Here is a 20,862-nt window from a genome sequence, read left to right on the forward strand (position 1 = left end):
CATTTCAAGTTGAATGGATAGCATCAAATCTATGCCAAAAGTTGAAAGGATTTAGCCATGATTAACATTGTGCAACAGATATAGTCCATACCATTAGCTGTGCACCACGTTATGAATATGTTGATTAATGAAATGAATAATTTCTCAGGACACCACTGGAAAAAAGGGACTAAGTAAAAATGACAGTTCCAAGGCGTTTGGCCTTTGTGGGTCAGTCTGTAATGATTGATGCCTGTAGTGCTGATTAACTCATTCTCACTTCAGTACAGCCAGATAAACATGTATTAAAATGTTCATAATTCACCGGCAGAACATTCTCCATGTGCCCAGCAGGTAGTTCAAGAAAATCCGTGGCGTGAGGGTTAGAATATGGTTTTATAGTTCAGCCTTTGACCTTGTTCAGTTTAAAAATGATTACTGCTTTCTTGTTCACTTCCAAATGTGGTGAATGTACTTTGTATTACACAAGTATTACTTCTGTCCCTGAATTGGTTGGTCACATTCATCATTACACACCCACACACACACACACACAAAGATTGCGTCTTTCCATTGACTTCCATTAATTTCTACAGCAGAAACCTTACCCTTGTCCGTATCCTAACCCTAACCATTACATGCCAAATCCTAACCCGAACCAAAACTCAATCCACACCATAGTCCTAAACCTGACCCCTGACCCCAAAATGGCATTCCCTTTGTGGTTGGAGTGGAGGTGGTCTCTCAGTTGAATATTTGGACCAGCTGGCAAATGTAGGAGTGCGTGTGTTTGTGTGTGTGACATGTGTGTATCTATATGTGTATTTTAGTGCGTGTGGAGCAACTGGGTGTAGGTCTTTCCAGACCCCTCGGGAGATCAGTGAGGGAAGAGGATGCTAGAACGCACACAGTCCTACACACACGCACGCACACATTGCTCTTTTTGAAGCGCTCAGAGATTGCAGCCAATGAAAGGCCTATTGATTGGGTCTGATGGGGGAACCAAGCCTTTGAATCCCATTAGAGACAACATACTACTGGTGGCCACTTGAGGGGAGGGGCATGAGAATGATGTCTTTATATTTGTGTGTATATGTGGATATATGTAAGTATATGTGTATATATGCATACACAGTATACTGGATAAGTCAAAATGTAGGTTGCTTGCAAAATTTTATGTTTAGTGGCTCATGTACAGTATGTGGGAAAAGTATAGTCCTTGAACTTGCTATCTTAATCATTAAGTGCAATATAGTTTTGTTGTGATGCCAATGACTAAAACAAGCAATGTGTAAATATGAAGAATGTTTTTTTCTTTTGCTCTGTCTCTTATTCTGTGAATATCTCCAAGTTTAAATGACATTTGAAAGCAAATAAAACATTAGAAACGGGTTCAGAGATGAAATGGTGAAGAATTTTAAAACTGGGATCAGGTTTAAGACTCTCATGGAGCTCTGGTCAATACGTCATCTGAAAATGAAGAAGATGGCACCTCTACACACATAGTTATCCACCTAAACTGTAAAGCTGCATATGGAGACAATTACTGGTAATTACAGAAGCAGCCAATATGCTGACAGTAGCTCTTAAGGACCTGTACACCGCAGGTGGCAGAATCTGTTGAAATAAAATAATTTACAAACTCCACAAATCTGGAATTCAAAGGAAAATAGGAAGAAGAAACACCAAAAAGTGATAGGTAAATTTTGCCACAATCCATTTGATGGAAAACTACCTGAAAGGCGAGGTGGATAAAAAAAAATGTCATGCCAGTTTTAAATTTTTCTCTTAAGCAAATAAATTGTGATCTTTTCCTGTGGAATGTTGACAAGAGAGAACAAAATGACTTGTAAAAAATGGCATGACAGAATTATTTTCCCACGTGTCATTCATGATTTAAGCAAAAAATATGTGCAAAGAGTGTTTGTGTACTTTGAGATTTTTGTATTGATATCAATAACAGTGTCCTGGCTTGGACAAAAAGCCGAAATAATGATAGGAAAGTTTAATCAGCTTCATGTTAGACTCAATTTTTCTAATAGAGTAGAAGTAAAAAGGAATTTAAGTTGGGAAAAGTGAGCAAGTACAGCGATAAAGTGAGATAAAGAAAGCCAAAGAGGTTTTCAAGAGTAATAAGGGCAACAAGACAATTCAAGATGAAGTTATGAAGTGAGAGTGAGAGAGGTTAAATGACATGGAGAAAGAAAAGAGAAAACATGAGAGAGGGGACAGGAAATGAGAGCATTTCATTGCTTAACATAAAAGCTCTAAGGAGGAAAACAGAAAACAGACGATAGCTAAATGGAGAAAGAACAGTGGATCCTCAGGGAATGCCATCATCCTGCTGTAGCTCTCGCCTCCATATGAATGTAGACAATTTGATCACCGTTATTACAAAGACTCTTTGATCAAATCATGTCTCATCAACTCAAAGCTCTCTATCGTGTGTTTATCTGCCTCTGATCAGTTCAACCCAATCAGCAATCTCAATGACAGACCTCAATGTCAGCTTGGTATCAGTGCTCTGCGATAGCACCTCATACTACTGTGCTTGTGCCAGTGCTGAAAACTTGCTATTATGGGTAATCTTCTGAGATTGTCCCACTGTGGGTTGCAGACTCATATGCTAATGCTAACAGGTGGTCTAATTACTCAGGCTTTGAAGCTGCTTAACTTACAACTAAGTGTAGAGTATGTACTGTATGCTAATCAGAGCAGAACTTCAAACCATTAAGGCAAGAGCTGCTAATACATTCCTAAGTCTGTCTAATCCAAGCTGCTAGTTTATTTTATACATAATGAAGTTATCCATCCATCCATCCATCCATCCATCCATCCATCCATCCATCCATCCATCCATCCATCCATCCATCCATCCATCCATCCATCCATCCATCCATCCATCCATCCATCCATCCATCCATCCATCCATCCATCCATCCATCCATCCATCCCATCCCATCCCATCCCATCCCATCCCATCCCATCCCATCTCATCCCATCTCATCTCATTGTTGGGCAAGTGCTGCAGCGCAAACTGTCAAATGTTGTTTTCTTGGCTGTGTATCACTTATTGACTAATTTGCAATAAGTTTTGTCTGTGCTTGCAACCCAATTGGAGCCATGTGTGTTTCACATACACAACTGGGATCATGTCTCTGCTCTTTCTTGTTCTGTAGCTACAGCTTGCAGAAAATATCAAATCAGACAACTGAAAAACATTTAGATAAGCATGAACATAATCACCTGACCTTTGGTCCAAAGTTATTCAAGTTTTGTTTTTATTCAGCTGAAGAAAGTTTTCATGCATACAAGCATTAGTATGCATCTACTCAATGTCTGAATGAGTTGATAGTCAACTGGTGACATTATAATGTGGAGCTGAGGTGATTTATTATAATGATGAGGTGAAAATGAAGATCTCAGAAAATTAAGATTGTTTTAGAAAACTGCATTAAGCTAAAGAAAACAGCCATGCTTCTGATGGGGAAACTCTCCTTCTTTCCAGATCTGAACTGCTCCATCTGTAACTCCACATTCTAATTTTTGAAATTTTCTGTGACAAACTTGAAAAAAACTTTTCAGGGCCTTCAACTGAATGTCCAATTAAGCAGATACTTTTATGTTTGCATTTAGAGTCAAAGTCAGTCACTGCAAGTCAAAATAATGGCTTTTGCTGAAGACAGTAGGAATATTTGTATGCATGCACTTGATGAGTATCTTCTGCTAATGCCTTTCAGACTATTTTCAGTTCAGTTCTGCATGTATTTGTTAAATACGAAGAACCCATTTTAACATGAGGTTAAATGGGGTTTAACCCTGGAGTACTCAGCATAAGATGTTTATCCTATGAAAAGTTACCTATTGACACAAAGAACTGCCTGACCCTCAAGTAAGACTCTAGCGAGTCAAAGAGAGTCCAGCCCAGTTGTCCAGTCACTTCCATAATCACTTCTGTATTCAGGTCTAGTAACGCCAGCATTCTGGTTCTTCCACAGTACATTTATATAAATGTCATTGGATATCTTCACAGTGGTGACAAGGTTTAAAAGTTAGTTTAGCTCATTAAAATCCAATTCTGTTTTGTTGCTCTCTATCACAATCTGAACTCAAAAACTGTGCTGACCCAAAAGTTGAGCCTAACTTCAAGGTGTTTGAGGAGAAAATGGAACAGTTAGCATTCAAACCAGCACCTTCTAATAGTCTGTTGTGTAATTAATCAGTTTTGTATTTAACAATAAAAACGAGATATATGAAAACTACTGTTTGTCTACCTCCTCTTTTCCCTGTCTGCAGAGCTGCATAAATTTGCTACAGTTTATCCTTCCATATGCAAACACAGACACATAGATTTCTAACACACACAGGCTCCTATTACCGCCTGCTGTCCAACGTGCATAAACGCTGAGCTGCTTTTCATGCCTTATCATCCCGTGATTGATAGTTGGCTTTTCTACTCTTATCGATTCCATGCTCTCCATATATTAAACGGAGGAAACTGAGCCAAATCGTTGGTGGAGGAAGGTGTTGAAATACGATTGCTCTCTGATAGCCCAGCTAATCTGCACAACCTAAATCCTTCCTAACAACCAGCCGTATCCCAGAGACACAGGCTGTCAGGCTGTTTCTTCTGTAGCTTTGATGGATGTATTTTATGTTTATTAGCTGTTAGGTATTCATCAGCTTATCAGGAAATTAAGTGGGTCAGAGTGGCCCCTGTGAAATGCAGTGAGATTTAAGGTCATTTACAATCAGCAAACATTAACGAATGAAGGTACTTATTTTAAATTTGGTTAATATTTGTATAAATGTGATGGAGAGGTGAAGAAGTCAGTCGTGTAGTTTCTATTTGCTTACACATCGTAAAGAAAGAAGAAATGATGCGTTTTAATTAAAGCAGGTGTTTTCTAAGTACAGGAGCCCGAGCATCCCTCAAAGAGGAAATCGAGAACCACCTCCTTCAATTTATATTATTGCTATTATTTCTGTTTTTGCTGTTCTGTAGTTGAGGTTCCATTCATCTTTCACAGATCTTGTGGAGTTTATCTGCATTAGCTATGTGCTGCACCACATGTGATCTTTAGATGCCTTGTGCTAAAATTGTGGATTATATTCTGATGGAAAAAAAAAGACACTTTACAGACAACTGAAAGTCCTGGTCTTAAATAATTATGGTCATAATTCCTTTTTTTATTATTATCCAGATATTTTATAGGTAATATCTGTTTTGTCTCTGGTATAGGACTTAGCCTTGGTGAAGTTGGCTAAATGTTCAACATTAAATTTTATTAAAGTGTCACACCTCCTGTTCATACCACACACAATAATATAACATGTGATGACTTTTTATAAATCTAGCCTCTTTATCTAGGCCAATATTTAATATGTATCATACACAAATTAATGGAAAGATTGTTGCAATTATCTACTGAATGCATTTGCAAATAAACATTAATTACATAGTTGTGTGTTGATCAGACAAAAATAAAGATGTGGGATTGTAAATTTAAAATGAAAGCTAAGCTCTAAATGATTCTCTGTTGACCAGTTTTAGCCAGATTCCTCCAGCTTCTTGCTAGTTGCCTGGATTTAAAGCGCCCTGCTCCATTCATCTCCTCTGTTTATAGCCTGCTCCATAAATATTGGCCGTGTGGGGGTGTGACCTTGTCATGTGTTGACTGATGCCATGGGCCATCTATCTCTCATCGAAGACGAAGGAATGTCTCAGGAAAAAATGTAGAGATGCACTGAAGCTGCATGCTGGCTTTTCTTTGCTTTTTCTCATCATGTTTTTTTTAAACAGGAGTCTCACATCCATGTGTTAAATATCTTAATAGTTGTATAAATGTGTTGAATCTGTGATGGAGAGGTGAAGAAGTCAGTCGTGTAGTTTCTATTTGCTTACACATCGTAAAGAAAGAAGAAATGATGCGTTTTAATTAAAGCAGGTGTTTTCTAAGTACGGGAGCCCGAGCATCCCTCAAAGAGGAAATCGAGAACCACCTCCTTCAATTTATATTATTGCTATTATTTCTGTTTTTGCTGTTCTGTAGTTGAGGTTCCATTCATCTTTCACAGATCTTGTGGAGTTTACCTGCATTAGCTATGTGCTGCACCACATGTGATCTTTAGATGCCTTGTGCTAAAATTATGAGGTGTTCAATAAGGGTGAGAGAAAATAGACACAAAGTTAGCCAGAATTTTAATCAAGCATTCTGACAAATAAAACATTCATTTTTAGAGCAGCTTCCAATACCTACTGTATGAAGAACGAGCATGTCTCTGGAGCAACCAGAACGACTTGATGTAGGAATCTGGGAAACAGACTGTGGTCCTACTTCATCGTGGGTGGAGGAATACTTTCTCAATTACACAATACAATGCCTATAAAAAGTTTCACCTTCTTTGCTTCATCCTTTCAGTCATGATGAAATCAGGGTCCATTCAACTTTATATTTTCTATAACAATTTTAAAAATCCTTTAATGTGAAATTGAAAACAGACTTTTGTAAAAATAATACCAGCTAATTAAGTTTTTAATAAGTAAACTAAGAGAACATTAGATCAGCCCTTTTAAAGTGACTGATCTAATTCAACAATAGTCAAGCTGACACAAGGCACAGAAAAGATCACTGAATAATAAGGAGATGTCCACAAAGAGAGCAACACCCCGTCTTATGGAGCTCTGGCAGCTTTTCCTCTCTGCCTCAGAAAGGATTAACCACCATCACTTATTGTAAACAAATTTTACTAACTGCATGCAAAGTGCATAAGTCAGAAGCTGACACTGGTCAGTGTCAGAGTTAAAAAACAACTTTATGGGGTTTCCACTAAACTCAAACAAATACTTTTAAACTAATGTGTCAGTCATGTACTTCTACAGACAAAAACAGACAATAGTTTAGGTCAAACTGTTTATGTAGTATAACTACTGGTTTTCAATAATAAATTCTATTAAATACCTTAATTTCCTGGCCAATCGGCACTTTAAAATGGCTGGCCAGCTGATCGACTTTGGCCAATAAGGATTTTTATAACTGACACTCCAACAAAAATGCTAAGTTGGCAACAGTTGGGTGACTGGGCAAGTGTGACCTCGTGAGAGGGTCTGTCAGTCAGTCAGTTCTCTCTCACAGCAGAGCAAAAGGGGACAGTGGCTGATATTCAGGCCTTTGTGGAGGAAGATAAGATCAGTATGATGTGTTGATCAATTTGCAGTCACCCAGAATTAAAGCGAGAAGGAACTGAGCACTAATACAAACATCGGTTTGAATCTGTAAAATGGCTACAAGTTGAGGAACAGTGGTATGGCTTTGACTCTTGAGTCAGAGCCAGAAGCAGAAGAAGTGGAATCTCCTCCACTACCATCAAGAATGTAGCAGCACTTTCTGAATGATAAGACTATCATTATCATTCAAAGGGCTGAGTGGACCCGTTTGAGCTGTCACCTGCTCGCGCCCTATGGTTGCTAGGTAGCAGGGCAGTAATATTTCTGAGGTTTTCAGAATGTCTCATTTTCCAGATACCAAATGAACACATAGCCAAAGAAAGCTCAGATTTTCTAGAAGCAGTAAAGATTCAGATGGAAGTACAGAAACGTAAAAAACAATGTTACAGATACCCTTTAAAGAAAGTCATGAACGGAAAAACTAAAGCATTTCTTTCATTTAGGTTTTGACAATCATACCTAAAGCCTCTTATTTATTTATTAGCTGATTCAGATGAATGTTTTTCATTTTGTGCTTTCTTTTGATGTGCTCATAGAATGTATTATTAGGAAAATGACACATGTATACACACAACCTACAGTAGTGTACTCAGAGCAAAGTGTGTGTATTGTGTGAGCATGCATGGATCTAAATATCAGTGTGCAGCATTTCCCACTGCAGCACAGCAGGTTGTCAGAGGTGGTTAAGTCTTGCGGCTTGAGCTCCTCCAGAGAGACTTATACACATACTAGCCAACCCACGCACACAAATAAGATCAGAAAGAGCTCTAATGGTGTTCAGAGACCAGACTGCAGGGTTTTACCAACACTGCCTCAGGCTACTTTGTGTCTGTCCATCTATCTATCCATTTAACCATTTATAATCAGTTCATCCAGCATCATATCTACTCTCATGTTTTTTATTCATCTTCCCCTTTCCTTTGTGTTTTTCCTGCTGACTATACTCGAGTTCTCTTTTTCTTTATATCAAAGTAGGACTTCTGTTTTTATGTTATCACCCTTTGCAGATGATAACATAAAAATATACATAGGTTCAGATGTATAAATAGTACAAAAACAGACAAAATGTATTACACAATTATGTGATGAGAATTTGCATCCCTCCCCCTTTCTTAACTGCAGATGTTTTAGAAAATCTAAAATGTTTTTTTTTTTTTTTTCATTACTGTTAAAAGCTTACAATTAATGCAACGGCCGTCAAAATCAGATTAATTCACCAATGAGAGCTTAAATAGTATAGTTATATTCAAACTTCTGGGGCCTCTTTCTCTGTTTTTTTATTTTTTTTAACCAATCAGCAAACTCTCCTCTGAGAACATCAGTGCTCATAAGGTAATCATCTCAAACTCTAAACGACCAAGCTGCTATCTAAAATAGCAGCAAAAAATGTGGCTCTCGCATGGTTACATAATGTTATATCAATTTAGATTTCTAAAAAAAATTACACCTAAGCAAAATTTTATTAAATTCAGTCAAGTTTATTTATATTGTGCCTATTCACAGCAAATGTCATCTCAACTGTACAAAAAACATATTTCAGTTTACTCATACATACATTCAAACTGATCCTAGTTATCAATAGTACATTAGACTGAATTAATTATTCAGTTATTACCTGCTTAGTAATCTGGGGATAAGGCACGTGCTGTGTGAAAGGAGAGTCACCAAAATGGAAGAAATTGATGAAAAGTCAAATCACATTCACGTTTTTGGGCCAGAAACACTATAAGGATGACCAATCAAACTGAGAACCAAAGCTCCTGTAGAAGAGTTGCAGTGAGCCATGCTTACTTTGCTAGATTTTAGCAAAATATTTCAAATATAATGTGCTTTGTTATTTTTTAGAATTATCTGATGGACAAAAGGAACCTTCAGGTTAGCTACTTTAAGATAGACTGGTTAAGTTTCCAAACCCATGAATTGTTCTGTTTATGGTGTTGAATTACAGTGAACTTTGTTTCTCTTTTAGACCTTCAAGCTGAATGTGGACAGTCAACATGTGCTGAAGGAGACCATATTGGCAGAAGGAAAGTCATTACTCGATATCATCACTTCCCACCAGCTGGGTATGTTCTTACTTCACACATTAATATTATTGTTATTGTTTTTACCTGGATTAAGCCAGTGACCTTCATGAAGTAAACATTATTAATGTAGTCAGATAAGGTTAAAGACAAGAAAGTATATTGGGGCTGAGGGATTGGCGATGTGGAACCAAACAGCAAAAACAGGCAATACTGAGAGAAAAGTGTACATAGCAATTGATGCTGTGTTCAGTTTCAATATTATAGCTGCAATTAAATTCAGAAGTACTGTTGAGATGAAACCAATCAGCTGGTGCTGGTAGTAAAACAACAATAAAAACAACAATAACAACAACAAAAACATTCTTGTTGAAACAGTTGTAGTTGGATAAAAACAACTGTCTGACAGCGTAAGACCAAAAGTTCGTCCAACTGCACAGCATCCCAAACCACGGGGAATAATGATTACAAAAAACACTTAATGTCTAAGAATTAACATAGCAGACCTGCCTTCTCCAGTTACAACTAAACTGTATAAACTGTGAGATGGCTGGGTCACCAAAATGTATTTGCTTCAAATATGGACAAAGCACTGAACATTCTGGATGATGCAACCAATAAACACAGTTCAAAAGATAAAACGATTGAATAAGACTCACTTATCATCAAACTTTTTGCAAAACTCCCAACAGTTCAGTTTTAATCCCCATGTTTTGTTTTGTGAAAATGGCTTGCTTGAAAGAATTTTCTGGCTTACCAAAGCCATAGGTAGGTAAGATATTTTTCTGATAAATATTATCCTCTCTGACTTGTCCCCTGGTTCTTCCTGTTCTTATCCCTCCAGCTCTGAAGGATATCCTCCATATGGTTGGAAGCCAGTGGGATCAGCTCCAGTGGCAGATCCGACGCCAACATGGCTGGATGCTTCGCGCCCTTCGTTGCATCCAGACCCGCCTCCTCTACACCAGCCATTCGCAGCAGCCCTGTGCATCCACACTGGACTTGTCAGCCAATGGAAAGTTTCCATGCCTTGCAGAAGACCTCAAAGTAAGCAACTAGTGTGCTCCGTCTTCAGTGTGGCGATTAATGTTTGTTATTTTCATGTGCTTTTTGTTTGTTTTTCATTTTGTGAATACTTCTGTTTCCTCTCTGTTTGATCCTCCCTGCATCCCTCTTTATCTGCTTGCACTTGCAGCTCACAGTAACAGCAACTCATCACCTATGGAACACTTGTGTTTATGTTTATTCACTATAGGTGCCAGTTACCTTCCTGGCTAATATGTAATTTTGCTGTTGCAATTTTCCTTACATAATTAATTAATTGAGAGAATCTGCAATTTTGCAGTGAATGTTTCAGTTAAACTGGTCAGAATTTCTCTACATAAAAGTCTTTAAAACATGCATGGTAATGTCTTCTAGAACTCATCAGACGTTTGTGTTGGAACCAGTGATAATGCATTATTTGTTGTTCCTTTTTGTTTTCTCATGTAGGTTTTGGTTATGCTTTACCTAATATTATGTTCATTCATTTGCAGTTTGAATGCAAATGAAAAAAATACAAGTCAGTATTTATCTACCTTCAAATTATTATTTTTTTTGGGCTATACTTGTTGTCTTTCCTCTTCTCCATAACTTTCCTTTTCTTCTTTGAAACTTGATTGTTTTCAGTTTAGGTGAAGAAGCTCTAATTATTTCTTTGCATGTGTATCCATTAGTTATCAGCACATAATTTAGTCAGATTGTTTTTAAGTGTGAATCTCTTTTTGCACCTAAATCTTTGATCCATAAAACCCCACTTCACTCTGAGGTACCAGACTGCTGACTTATTGTTGTTGGCTGATTGCACAGCAAAGATACAAACAAACTCAGAAAAAAATGAAGTGTTTCACTTTGTGCACATGACATTTTAAATATCACACTTCATGCAGTTTATGGCCTATTACAGTGGTGCCCAAAGTCGGTCCTGGAGGGCCGGCATCCTGCATGTTTTATTTCTCTCCTTGGTTTAACACACCCACATCAAATGATGGCTCATTAGAAGGGCTAAGGAGAGTATTGACTTGCTGAGGAGGTTGTTACTTCCACCAGGGAGAGAACTAAAACATGCGGGATACCGGCCCTCGAGGGCCGACTTTGGGCACCACTTGTCTAAAAGACCTAAAGGTAACTATAATGTGATTCTGAATCAGGTAGAAACACATCGACTTTGTCTTGACCAAAGACGCTTGTGGTTGTTGTAGTCAGTGATACAAAAAAAGAAGAAAAAACAAGAAAATAGAAATCAAAAGGTTAGTGATATAACATGTCTGAAAAGTCACTAAGGTACGAAGAAGCACCACAAAATCAAACACAAAAATAATCTTTTTGTTCGTGTGTAATCAAATCTTGTTAATATAGATGTATCAGGAGCCTTGTTTTTACTTTAGGTTTGAACATTGTTTGACCTCTGAGGTCGCTGTGATGTCTTCTTCAGGTTTTTAAGTTCCTCGACAGCAGTCCTTTTTCTGCCTACTTCTTTTTATCTCAGTGATGTGTTTTCTCTGACTGATCATTTTAATGAACATTGCCTCTCTATTCTATACAATATTTGCTGTGTTAAAAAGAGATTATTGCCTATGTGTGTAGGTAAATTATAATATCTGCTGCTCAAAGCAGTTTTGCTGAAAAATGTAACATTTGTGGAAGAAATCTAATTTACAGGAGCATATTCTATTCTTAAATGGTCTTCGAGCCTCTTTTAACAGTGCAGTTAAAGAAGTAAGAGCAACATATTTTTATAATTCATTATATTATATTTAGAGTTGCTAGCAACTCTAAATAGATTTTTTATGCTATCAGGGTCATTACTACCTCATCACAAAGGATCTTGCATGTTTTGGAGTGAGAGGTACGTTTTTGTCCGTGACCTGGAGCTTGGCGGAGAAAAACATCTTGTAAAGGAATCCGGAGCTCCTAAGCTGCAGGAACTGCAGGCTGGGAAGGTGTGGATTTCTTTACTGTGAAAAATGAGAAAGCCTTTTTCCTTGCCAGTTTGAGCATTCATTCTTTATTTTGGTGTATTTTTGCAATGAATGGATGTGAAGCCTCCAGGTCTCAGCCACACAGATCTGATGAGCCCTGTCCATATCTAACAGTGTGGGGAATGACTCTGATTCAAAAATCTTCATCAACCATTCTGTGAACATTCCCCTTTCCCCTTCTCCAGTATTGTATCTGGACCTTTTTTCCAGGTCATTATTTTTAAACTTTATCATCTTGTTTACCTTTATTAGCATGTTACAGGTGGCTTCGAGCTCAAGCACTCTGCTTTGGGTGTTGCTCAAGTATCGTCTCAAGTAAAGCCCAATCCATTAATTATTGAACAGAAAGCTTTGAAATGAACTGTTCCTCTAGGACTTGCAGCATCACCTCCATGTTGGCCCCCATCACTGGGTTCTTGTTCTTAAAATGTTTGGGTGTGATTTTTTTTGTTGTCTTACCCATTTTGGCACATGAGAAAGATTTTCAGATTTTGCAGAATATTTTTCATCTGTTTCTAGAAGCATTTCACAGAGCTCTTCCAGTGTGCTCTCTACTACGCCATTAGCCAAACAGGAGTCACAAAATCTTTGTATCTGCTGCCCTTCTCTTTATCTTTCATTTGTTCATTTGTTCCTTCCTCCTCTGTATTCATCCCTTTCTTATCCTTTTCTGTGTTAACTCTGCAGTCTGCTCATCTGAAGAGATCGAGATGATTCCTATAAATGTCAGGAAATATCAGAGCTAGGGTGGTGGGATTTAGGGACCAGGAGAAGGTACACTTATGCCAGCAACTATATTAGGTCGACATTACAACAAGCACTACAGATTAATACACATGTGCACACTTCTTAGTGAATAGTTGTAGTACTGTGGTGAAGGAGCAGCACCATATCTCTGCATGTTGTTGTGTGAAGTGCATCTTGTTGCATGCTGACAATGGAAGAAAAGGTGGAGTGCTTTGGAGGTGTGAACACTAAAAAGGAGATGAGAGAGGCTTTTAATACCAGTGTGAAAGCAGTGTAATATTTAACAGCTTAAGGAGATTTGTCTGTCACATTACAAGGTTTCAGAATGAGTCTGAAAATATGCACAAACAAACAAACAGCCAATCACAGCTTGGATACTGAAATGTGGATTTGTTTTCAGCGACAGCAGGTAAATCTGAATGTCGTAGCTGTTTCAGAATCCAAATGTCATCATGTTTCAATATTCAAAACTCTTGAAACACATTTAACAAGAATAAGGTAGGTCCACGCATAAAAGGACTGTCTAGTATGCCCCAATACTAAAATTCCGAGTGATGTAGTTCTTTGCAATACAGGTAAAATAAATTATTGTTTGGTCTGGCGTTTTTGAATTGGTAGTTGGAGCCCAGGACCACCCCAGTCCTTGAAATCCAGAGACCTGTGATTGGGTTGTCCAGGTGGGCTGGTTTGAAGTTGTCTGTTGATTGGTTTATATGCCATGGAGGAGGGTGCAGAGATGAGTAATCTTCCAGATCTCAGTCAGAGGTTGCACTTGAATTTTTTTGGTAATTTTTACTGATGGCATCACAAAAATATTGTAATAATATACTTCTACCCACCAATTTTTTTAAAATAACAAAGACATATTCAAATGCATTTAATTTTAATTCAGTTTAATATTCAACAAGATCAATAGAAAATCCACATTACATTGTGCCATCAATCTGATATACAAGTTTTTACTATGTGACAAACTTCTGACTTTGGCCCCAGTAACTACATGTAAACATTCAAATTAAAGGATTGCACTTAAATTATGAACATGGATATGAACTGTACACCTAATTGAACTTAATCAAAAGTATCAGCATATTGCAAGCACCACTTAGCCAAAATTTTTAAATCATGGAACATTTCTCCATTGAAAGTGTTCAGAAGTCATCAAGAGGAAATCTAGCAGAATCTGCTCCTTCTGCACGAGACCCGTTCAACTATCTCCTGTTCATAACTGCACAATGTGCTGTCAGCTTTGAGACATCAAACTGTGTTGTTCATTGTTCAGGTCAGAGTAGATACTCTAAGAACTTGTCAATTATCTATTTTAGTAACCTGTGCAATGTACTTTGTGCTTAAGGTTAAAAACATCTGTGTGTGTGTATCTTCATGAAGTAGTCAGGTATAAATTGTAATCCATCAAAATGTCAGAATTTTCTGTACCCATTAAAAACAAACAAAAAGCGGTCTAAGATCGAATATATTTCTTTAACACCACCCCTGCTAGTGGTGTTAAAGCAGGGGTTTATTTATTTATTTATTTATCAGTAAATAAAATGGGCAATTTATTTACCGATAGATACAAGATGAGGCTGAGGTAAATATTTTTCCAGACCAAATGGTCTCAGCAGCTTCAGCAGGCAATTGATACACAACCACATTCCATACAGCGCTCGATGCAAGCAATGCAGAAACAGCAAGGGCCAGAATACAACAGGACTCCGGTGACTGCAGCCGCACAGGTGTTCTGACTGTCTGTGCTACACATAAATCCATCTTACCTTGTGGATGCACACATCGATGCACACATCGATACTACATCATATATTACTTACTCAGCAGATTTTTTATCAATACATCCTACCTGTGGAAAAAGGTCAAAAGATGTAGACTATTTACAAAAAACTTGATATGGGGGTTAGTTACTCTAAAAAAAAACAAACAAAAAAACAAACACATTTTATGTTGCAACGTTGTGGATGAAATGACTTTAACTTATTATTACATGCATTATACCAGTACAGTGTATGTTTGGTGGTGGTGGCTTTAGTTGGTGCCTTAAAGGGCGAGTGGGAAGGGAGGTGATGTTTCAGGATTAGACCAGCCCCCATGTCCACAGGCAGATTCCTGTGAACACAAGGGACACAAATCATGTTAAAGAGCTTAACTAAACCTCCCCCACCCCTTTCCACTACACACACTATCATTCATGTACATTTTAACTTAACGCACACACATCGACAACTACACAAGAAATGTGTGTCGTGTCTCCTTTTAAAAATGAATTTTTTGCATTTTTTTTATGAGCTTTTCATATTTTGTTATATATATTTTTTTAACTAAATGCCATCTGTCCTTCCATCAATCCCTTATCTGGGATTGGTGGTGGGGTTAGCAGAGGGAATCCCAAGGTTTTCCTAGGGCAGTTGAGAAACATCAACCCTCAATGGAGTTCTGGGTCTTCCTTTTGGTCAGACATGACAAATAATGTCAGACATGGTGAAATTTGTGTTGTGTGTGTGTGTTTTTTTTAGTACCTTTGCAGTGATGTTTAGTACATATAAAGCTGAGATCATTTAAACACTACAACACAAGACCTGAAGACCTGTTATCAATGTAGTCGAAGTTCAATACAAAACGTTTTTTAAAGCAGAAAAGCCTTTTTATATGTTTGTCCTAACCAGTTTTACTGGAACTATAGTAAAGTGTTTTATTATCACATCAAAACTAAAGGCAAATATGTTATTGTTAGAGTAGTAAGGTGTCCCAATCAAAAACAAAAGCGAAATTAGCTCACTATGTACCGTCAGCTGTATGTTAAAAAAAAAAAAAGAAAACCATTATAGGGTTAACCTTCAGAAACTTTGATTGGGTTAAAGTACATGCAGCTTGAGGAGTGGGTCAGTTGGCAATCACAATGTGTCAACAGAGCTGTTACTACTGAAGAAACACATTATTTTACTGCATGTATATTACAATCAATATTACTAGGGTCCAAAAAGTCCTGATTATGACATCCACCATGTACAAAAGTTGTTTTTGATTTTAGAGATATATTTAGTATTTGGTCATTTATGGGTTTACATAACGTTCTGCTGGTCATAGTTTGGGTTTATTGATGGGGTACTACACAGTGAAAAGGATCCACATTTGTCTGTTAAACAAAAGTGTGTGTTGGTGTATGCGTGCGTGCGTGTGTGTGTGTTGTGTTTAAAGAATTACCAGGTAAAAAGAGATAAGTGACTCTCTGTGGATCCCTCTTTGGACATTCTGAACTGAATTTAAAAAACTTCATGCATGTGTGTGAAGGTGTATGCATGTGTGGGTGTGTGACTGTTTGTACACCTTATGATTGTGACTGTTGGCTCTTCCATGTATGCGTGTGCGTGTGTGTGTTTGTCTTATCAGTGTAGCTGGTGGAGACAGCTTGTTGGCCCCAGGCCTCCATTTCACCCTACAGACCCCACAGAGAATGACGGAGAGAGGGAGGGAAAGAGGGAGTTGAGGAGTGCAGATACTTGGAGAGGAGGAGAAGATGGGAGGGGTGAAGGTTGTAGTGACAAAAACTCCTAATGGAAGAACTCGCCAGTCCACTCTAGTAAAATGCAGTTATTTTGGGAGGTGGCGAACATGTTCTGTTACAGAAAAAATACACATTTCATGTTGCAAGAGTTATTGAGGAACAGTTCAGAATATTGATCTGTTCCTCAATATTCTGTTGGTTCAGGAGAATTAATTAAACATTTTCACTTTTTCCTCTTGTTGTAATTAATCTACCAAACACACATAAATCAACTTTTTATAATCCTGATAGATGATTATAACCATGAACCTATAACATCAGAGTGGAGACTGGTCCCTAACGTAAAAATGAGCAGGTTGTACTTTGAATTGAGAGGATGGTGGGACCAGAAAGACAAAAGGAAAGACGGGAAGGTAAAAACTGAAGTAATTGTGATCCAGCTAACCAGAAGCATGGTGAATGAAGCATTCTGAACATGCAGAGTGATATCCCAACCCACCCCGTCCCTCTGAGTGATTTAAATATTGACCCCAGGTTATTACAAGCTTTTTAAATCAAATTACCTAGTGTTGGCCTCCTGCCTGATACCTGATAGTGCCAATCAGACAGCTCATCCTGCTCCTGGAGCTCCACCACAGCACTTTACATAAATTGAGATTACAGTTGGGAAGTTTGGGGAGTTAGTTTAACCACTCAGGGACACTTTAGTAGCATAGTTTGTGTTGATGTGATTTGTAAAACTGCATTTCCAAGTTATTGGAAAGTGATAGTTTCAGATTTGCAGGTGGAGGGATTTTGTGTCAAACAGCAGCAGCAACAAGACTGCAGGTTATCTATTTCAACTAAATCAAACGACAAAAGATAAAGGTCTAAAAAATAAAACAGAGACTTCTGTTTTCTGTAGCTCTCTAATAGAAATTCACATTATTTAATTACTGTCTCCCAAAAGGCCACAGCGTACTGACTGAAGTATAATTTTTCCAATATTATACAAAGCAAGTCTATCTCTAGACTTTGGTAGAAACTGAATCAAGCTGGAGTGAACTGGATACGTTTGGGACACAATCGATCAATTATTGTAGAAGTGGATCATTAATATCCTTCTGATTGAAGCTCTCTGAGTTGTTTCAGGTTCTTCTGTTCTGGTTTTAAACCACTCATGCCTTGAAATGAGTTAAAGCTGACACACAGTTTCAAAAACGTTTTAGTCAAATGTTTTTTGTTTTCAGCAGTAAAGGTTAACATAGTTCATGACCACCACTAGAGCAGCAAGTGAAAGCTTTTGAAATTACTCTAATTTAATGCTTCTTCAAACATATTCGATCACTGAATCATTCTTTTTTTAAATGTTTTTAAAAATTTGAAAAGTGCCTTGAACAACCTGTCTCACCCCCTCCCACTTGCAACATCTATAGAAACTACATGAAATATGCAAATAATCAACGGTGATTCCAATAAGAAATAATAAACGCTGTCTGCTCACTCTGGCAGCATGCCAAAGCACTTCAAAATGTAATTTTTAAAGTGAGTTTGAAAAAATCCCACCCTGCTCTTTCTGTTGTTGCCACCGGCATTCTGACGTTTCTCTTGCACTCTGAAAGACGGAATAAATTGATGGTGCTGGCACAAGCCTTTTTCCTATTTCAATTTTATATTTCAATATTTCTCAAGTATTAATTCCTGGAATGGTAAAAGTGGATTTTAATTAACTATTAAAAAAAATAAATAGTACATAAGCGCGAAGCAAAAAGTTGGAAGACCATCCACTGACATACTTTACCTTTTGACATGTTCAGATAAAGAAATTCTGTTAAGTAATTGTCTTGTTAAGTAGCAAGTATATTTAATAAATCATAGCTTAAAAGACATTTATTTCATTATCTCATTTACTAAGTGAAAGACATATTAATCCCATGCACCTTTTTATAAGACGTCTTTTGTCAATCATTCCCAATGATTGGCTTAAATCAGGATATGCTCTAAAAAATAGATGTTCTTCTGGAGGAAGTCCTTTCTGTCAGATGAATTCTTCTGCGAAAGATCAAGTAATTACTACAAAGCAGAGACACTATTTTTATTTAACCACAATGTTTGTCTCTGACAGGACTTGAGGCAGGCATCTTCCAAAAGACATTAAAACTTTAAAAAAGTCTAAATTTTGAAAAACAATGTTTGTTTTAAAATACTAAGTCAAAATAACTTGTGACAAATAATTCTTAAAGTGCATCTTCCACTTTAAACACGTTTAAGCTTATGAACCATAATGGGTCTGAAATTAATATTTTTGGTGCAAAAATGGCCGATTCTTCAAAACATTACATTGCAAAGGTATTTGCTCAAACATCCAAATTATGGAAATTAGGTGTTCCAATCACTTCCATGGCTGCAGGTGTGTAAAATGAAACACCTAGGCATGCAGAACTGTTTTACAAACAGAATGGTTCACTCTCAGGAGCTCAGTCAATTCCAGTGTGGAACTGTGATAGGGTGACACCTGTGCAACAAATCCAGTGGTGAAATTTTCTCGCTCCTAAATATTCCATAGTCAACTGTCAGCTGTATTATAAGAAAGTGGAAGTGTTTGGGAACAACAGCAACTCAGCCACCAAGTGGTAGGTCACATAAACTAACAGACCGGGTCAGCGGATGCTGAAGCACGTAGTGCAAAGAGGTCACCAACTTTCTGCAGAGTCAGTCACTACTGACTTCCAAACTTCATGTGGATTAGCCCAAGAACAGTGCACAGAGAGCTTCATGGAATGGGTTTCCATGGTTACTATCTACATGCAAGATAAACATCACCAAGTGCAATGCAAACCGTCAGATGCAATGGTGTAAAGCCACTGCCATTGGACACTAGAGCAGTGGAGGCGCTTTCTCTGGAGTGATGAATCGTGCTTCTCCATCTGGCAATCTGATCGACAAGTCTGGGTTTGGTGGTTACCAGGTGAACGGTACTTCTCTGATTGTGTTGTGCCAACTGTAAAGTTTGGTGGACCATAGTGTATGGTTGTTTTTCAGGAGCTGAGCTGGCCTGTGAAAGGAGCTCTAAATGCTTCAGCATACCAAGACATCTGGACAATTCCATGTTTCCATCTTTGTGGGAACAGTTTGGAGCTGGACCCTTCCTCTTCCAACATGATTGTGCCCTAGAACAGAAAACAAAGACATGGATGGAGAGTCTGGTGTAGATGAACTTGACTGGTCTGGAGACTGAGAGCCAAGCCTTCACTAAATTAGCAATATACTTAAGACTGAAGACACATAGGTGAGGCAGAAGCTTTGACAACATAGTAAACAGAGATCATTTAAATAGCAGATATTGGAATAGAAAGCAACATGCTCACAGACCGAGAAATGATAACTGCAGTGGTAACTGCTAAGAGAATTTTATATAGTATATAATGTATATTAAGAGAATTATATATATATATACCAAGATAAGATTGATAAATAATAAGTATACACACAATTAGGCTCAAAAATATTCATACCTCTGGGAAATTTAATAACTCTTTCCAGTGACCCTCTTCCAGGTCTAAACTGGGACTTGTTTTGTTTTGTATCTGCTCCCCATCAGCATCATTCTTCTGCTTGCTGCCTCTGCTGTGTTATGGTGGTACTGCATTGGATTTTAGCCTGATTTTGTCGTTTGTCCTGGATCCCATCTCGTTTTCATTTGGGTCATTTCATTGTTAACCTCCTCACAGAAGCGCACACTGCAGATCGCCGTGTTTGATGTACGGTTGGTGCCGAAATCTCGCCTTCCCAACTGTAATAACATTCAGTAGCCAAGAAATGGAGCATAGGGTACATTTACTTTATAAATGTACTTAGTACAAAACTTTACCTAGTACTAAGAGAAATCTGGATTAAATAAATTTAGATATAAAAGCACAATGTTAATCAGTATTTTTTTCTGACAGTTTTATAATTGTTAATGTACCGTTCTTAGAAAAAGTAAGACTGCAGGGTTGAAATTTCTGGTTTAACATATAAACACTGTGTTTAAAATCAGATAAATTTCTTCAAGGAAATTTGTGATTGGTCACTGTTTTAACAAGAGCAAAGTTATATTGCTTGAAAAGCCAATGGTCTACCATACATATCCACAATTAGCAGCAGTATACCTTGTGTATGCCATTTATGATATATATATATATATATATATATATATATATATATATATATATATATATATATATATATATATATATATATATATATATATATATATACAGTTAGGGCCAGAAATATTTGGACAGTGACATAGGTTTTGTTATTTTAGCTGTTGACAAAAATATGTTCAGAAATACAATTTATATATAATATGGGCTGAAAGAGCAC

At 37.5% G+C, this 20,862-nt stretch overlaps 1 protein-coding gene across 1 annotated transcript in view; it reads left to right on the forward strand.

Annotated features, from left to right (window-relative positions):
* Positions 1-20,862, forward strand: part of akap6 (A kinase (PRKA) anchor protein 6) — a 165,507-nt gene that overhangs the window by 51,726 nt on the left and 92,919 nt on the right. Inside the window, exons 12-13 of the mRNA XM_055057090.1 lie at positions 9,177-9,273; positions 10,076-10,278. Coding sequence (XP_054913065.1) covers positions 9,177-9,273; positions 10,076-10,278 — 300 coding nt within the window. The remainder of the gene's footprint in view (positions 1-9,176; positions 9,274-10,075; positions 10,279-20,862) is intronic.

This window comes from Poeciliopsis prolifica, unplaced genomic scaffold (genome assembly GCF_027474105.1).
Source record: "Poeciliopsis prolifica strain line A6 unplaced genomic scaffold, Auburn_PproV2 SCAFFOLD047, whole genome shotgun sequence".
NCBI classification, from domain to species: domain Eukaryota; kingdom Metazoa; phylum Chordata; class Actinopteri; order Cyprinodontiformes; family Poeciliidae; genus Poeciliopsis; species Poeciliopsis prolifica.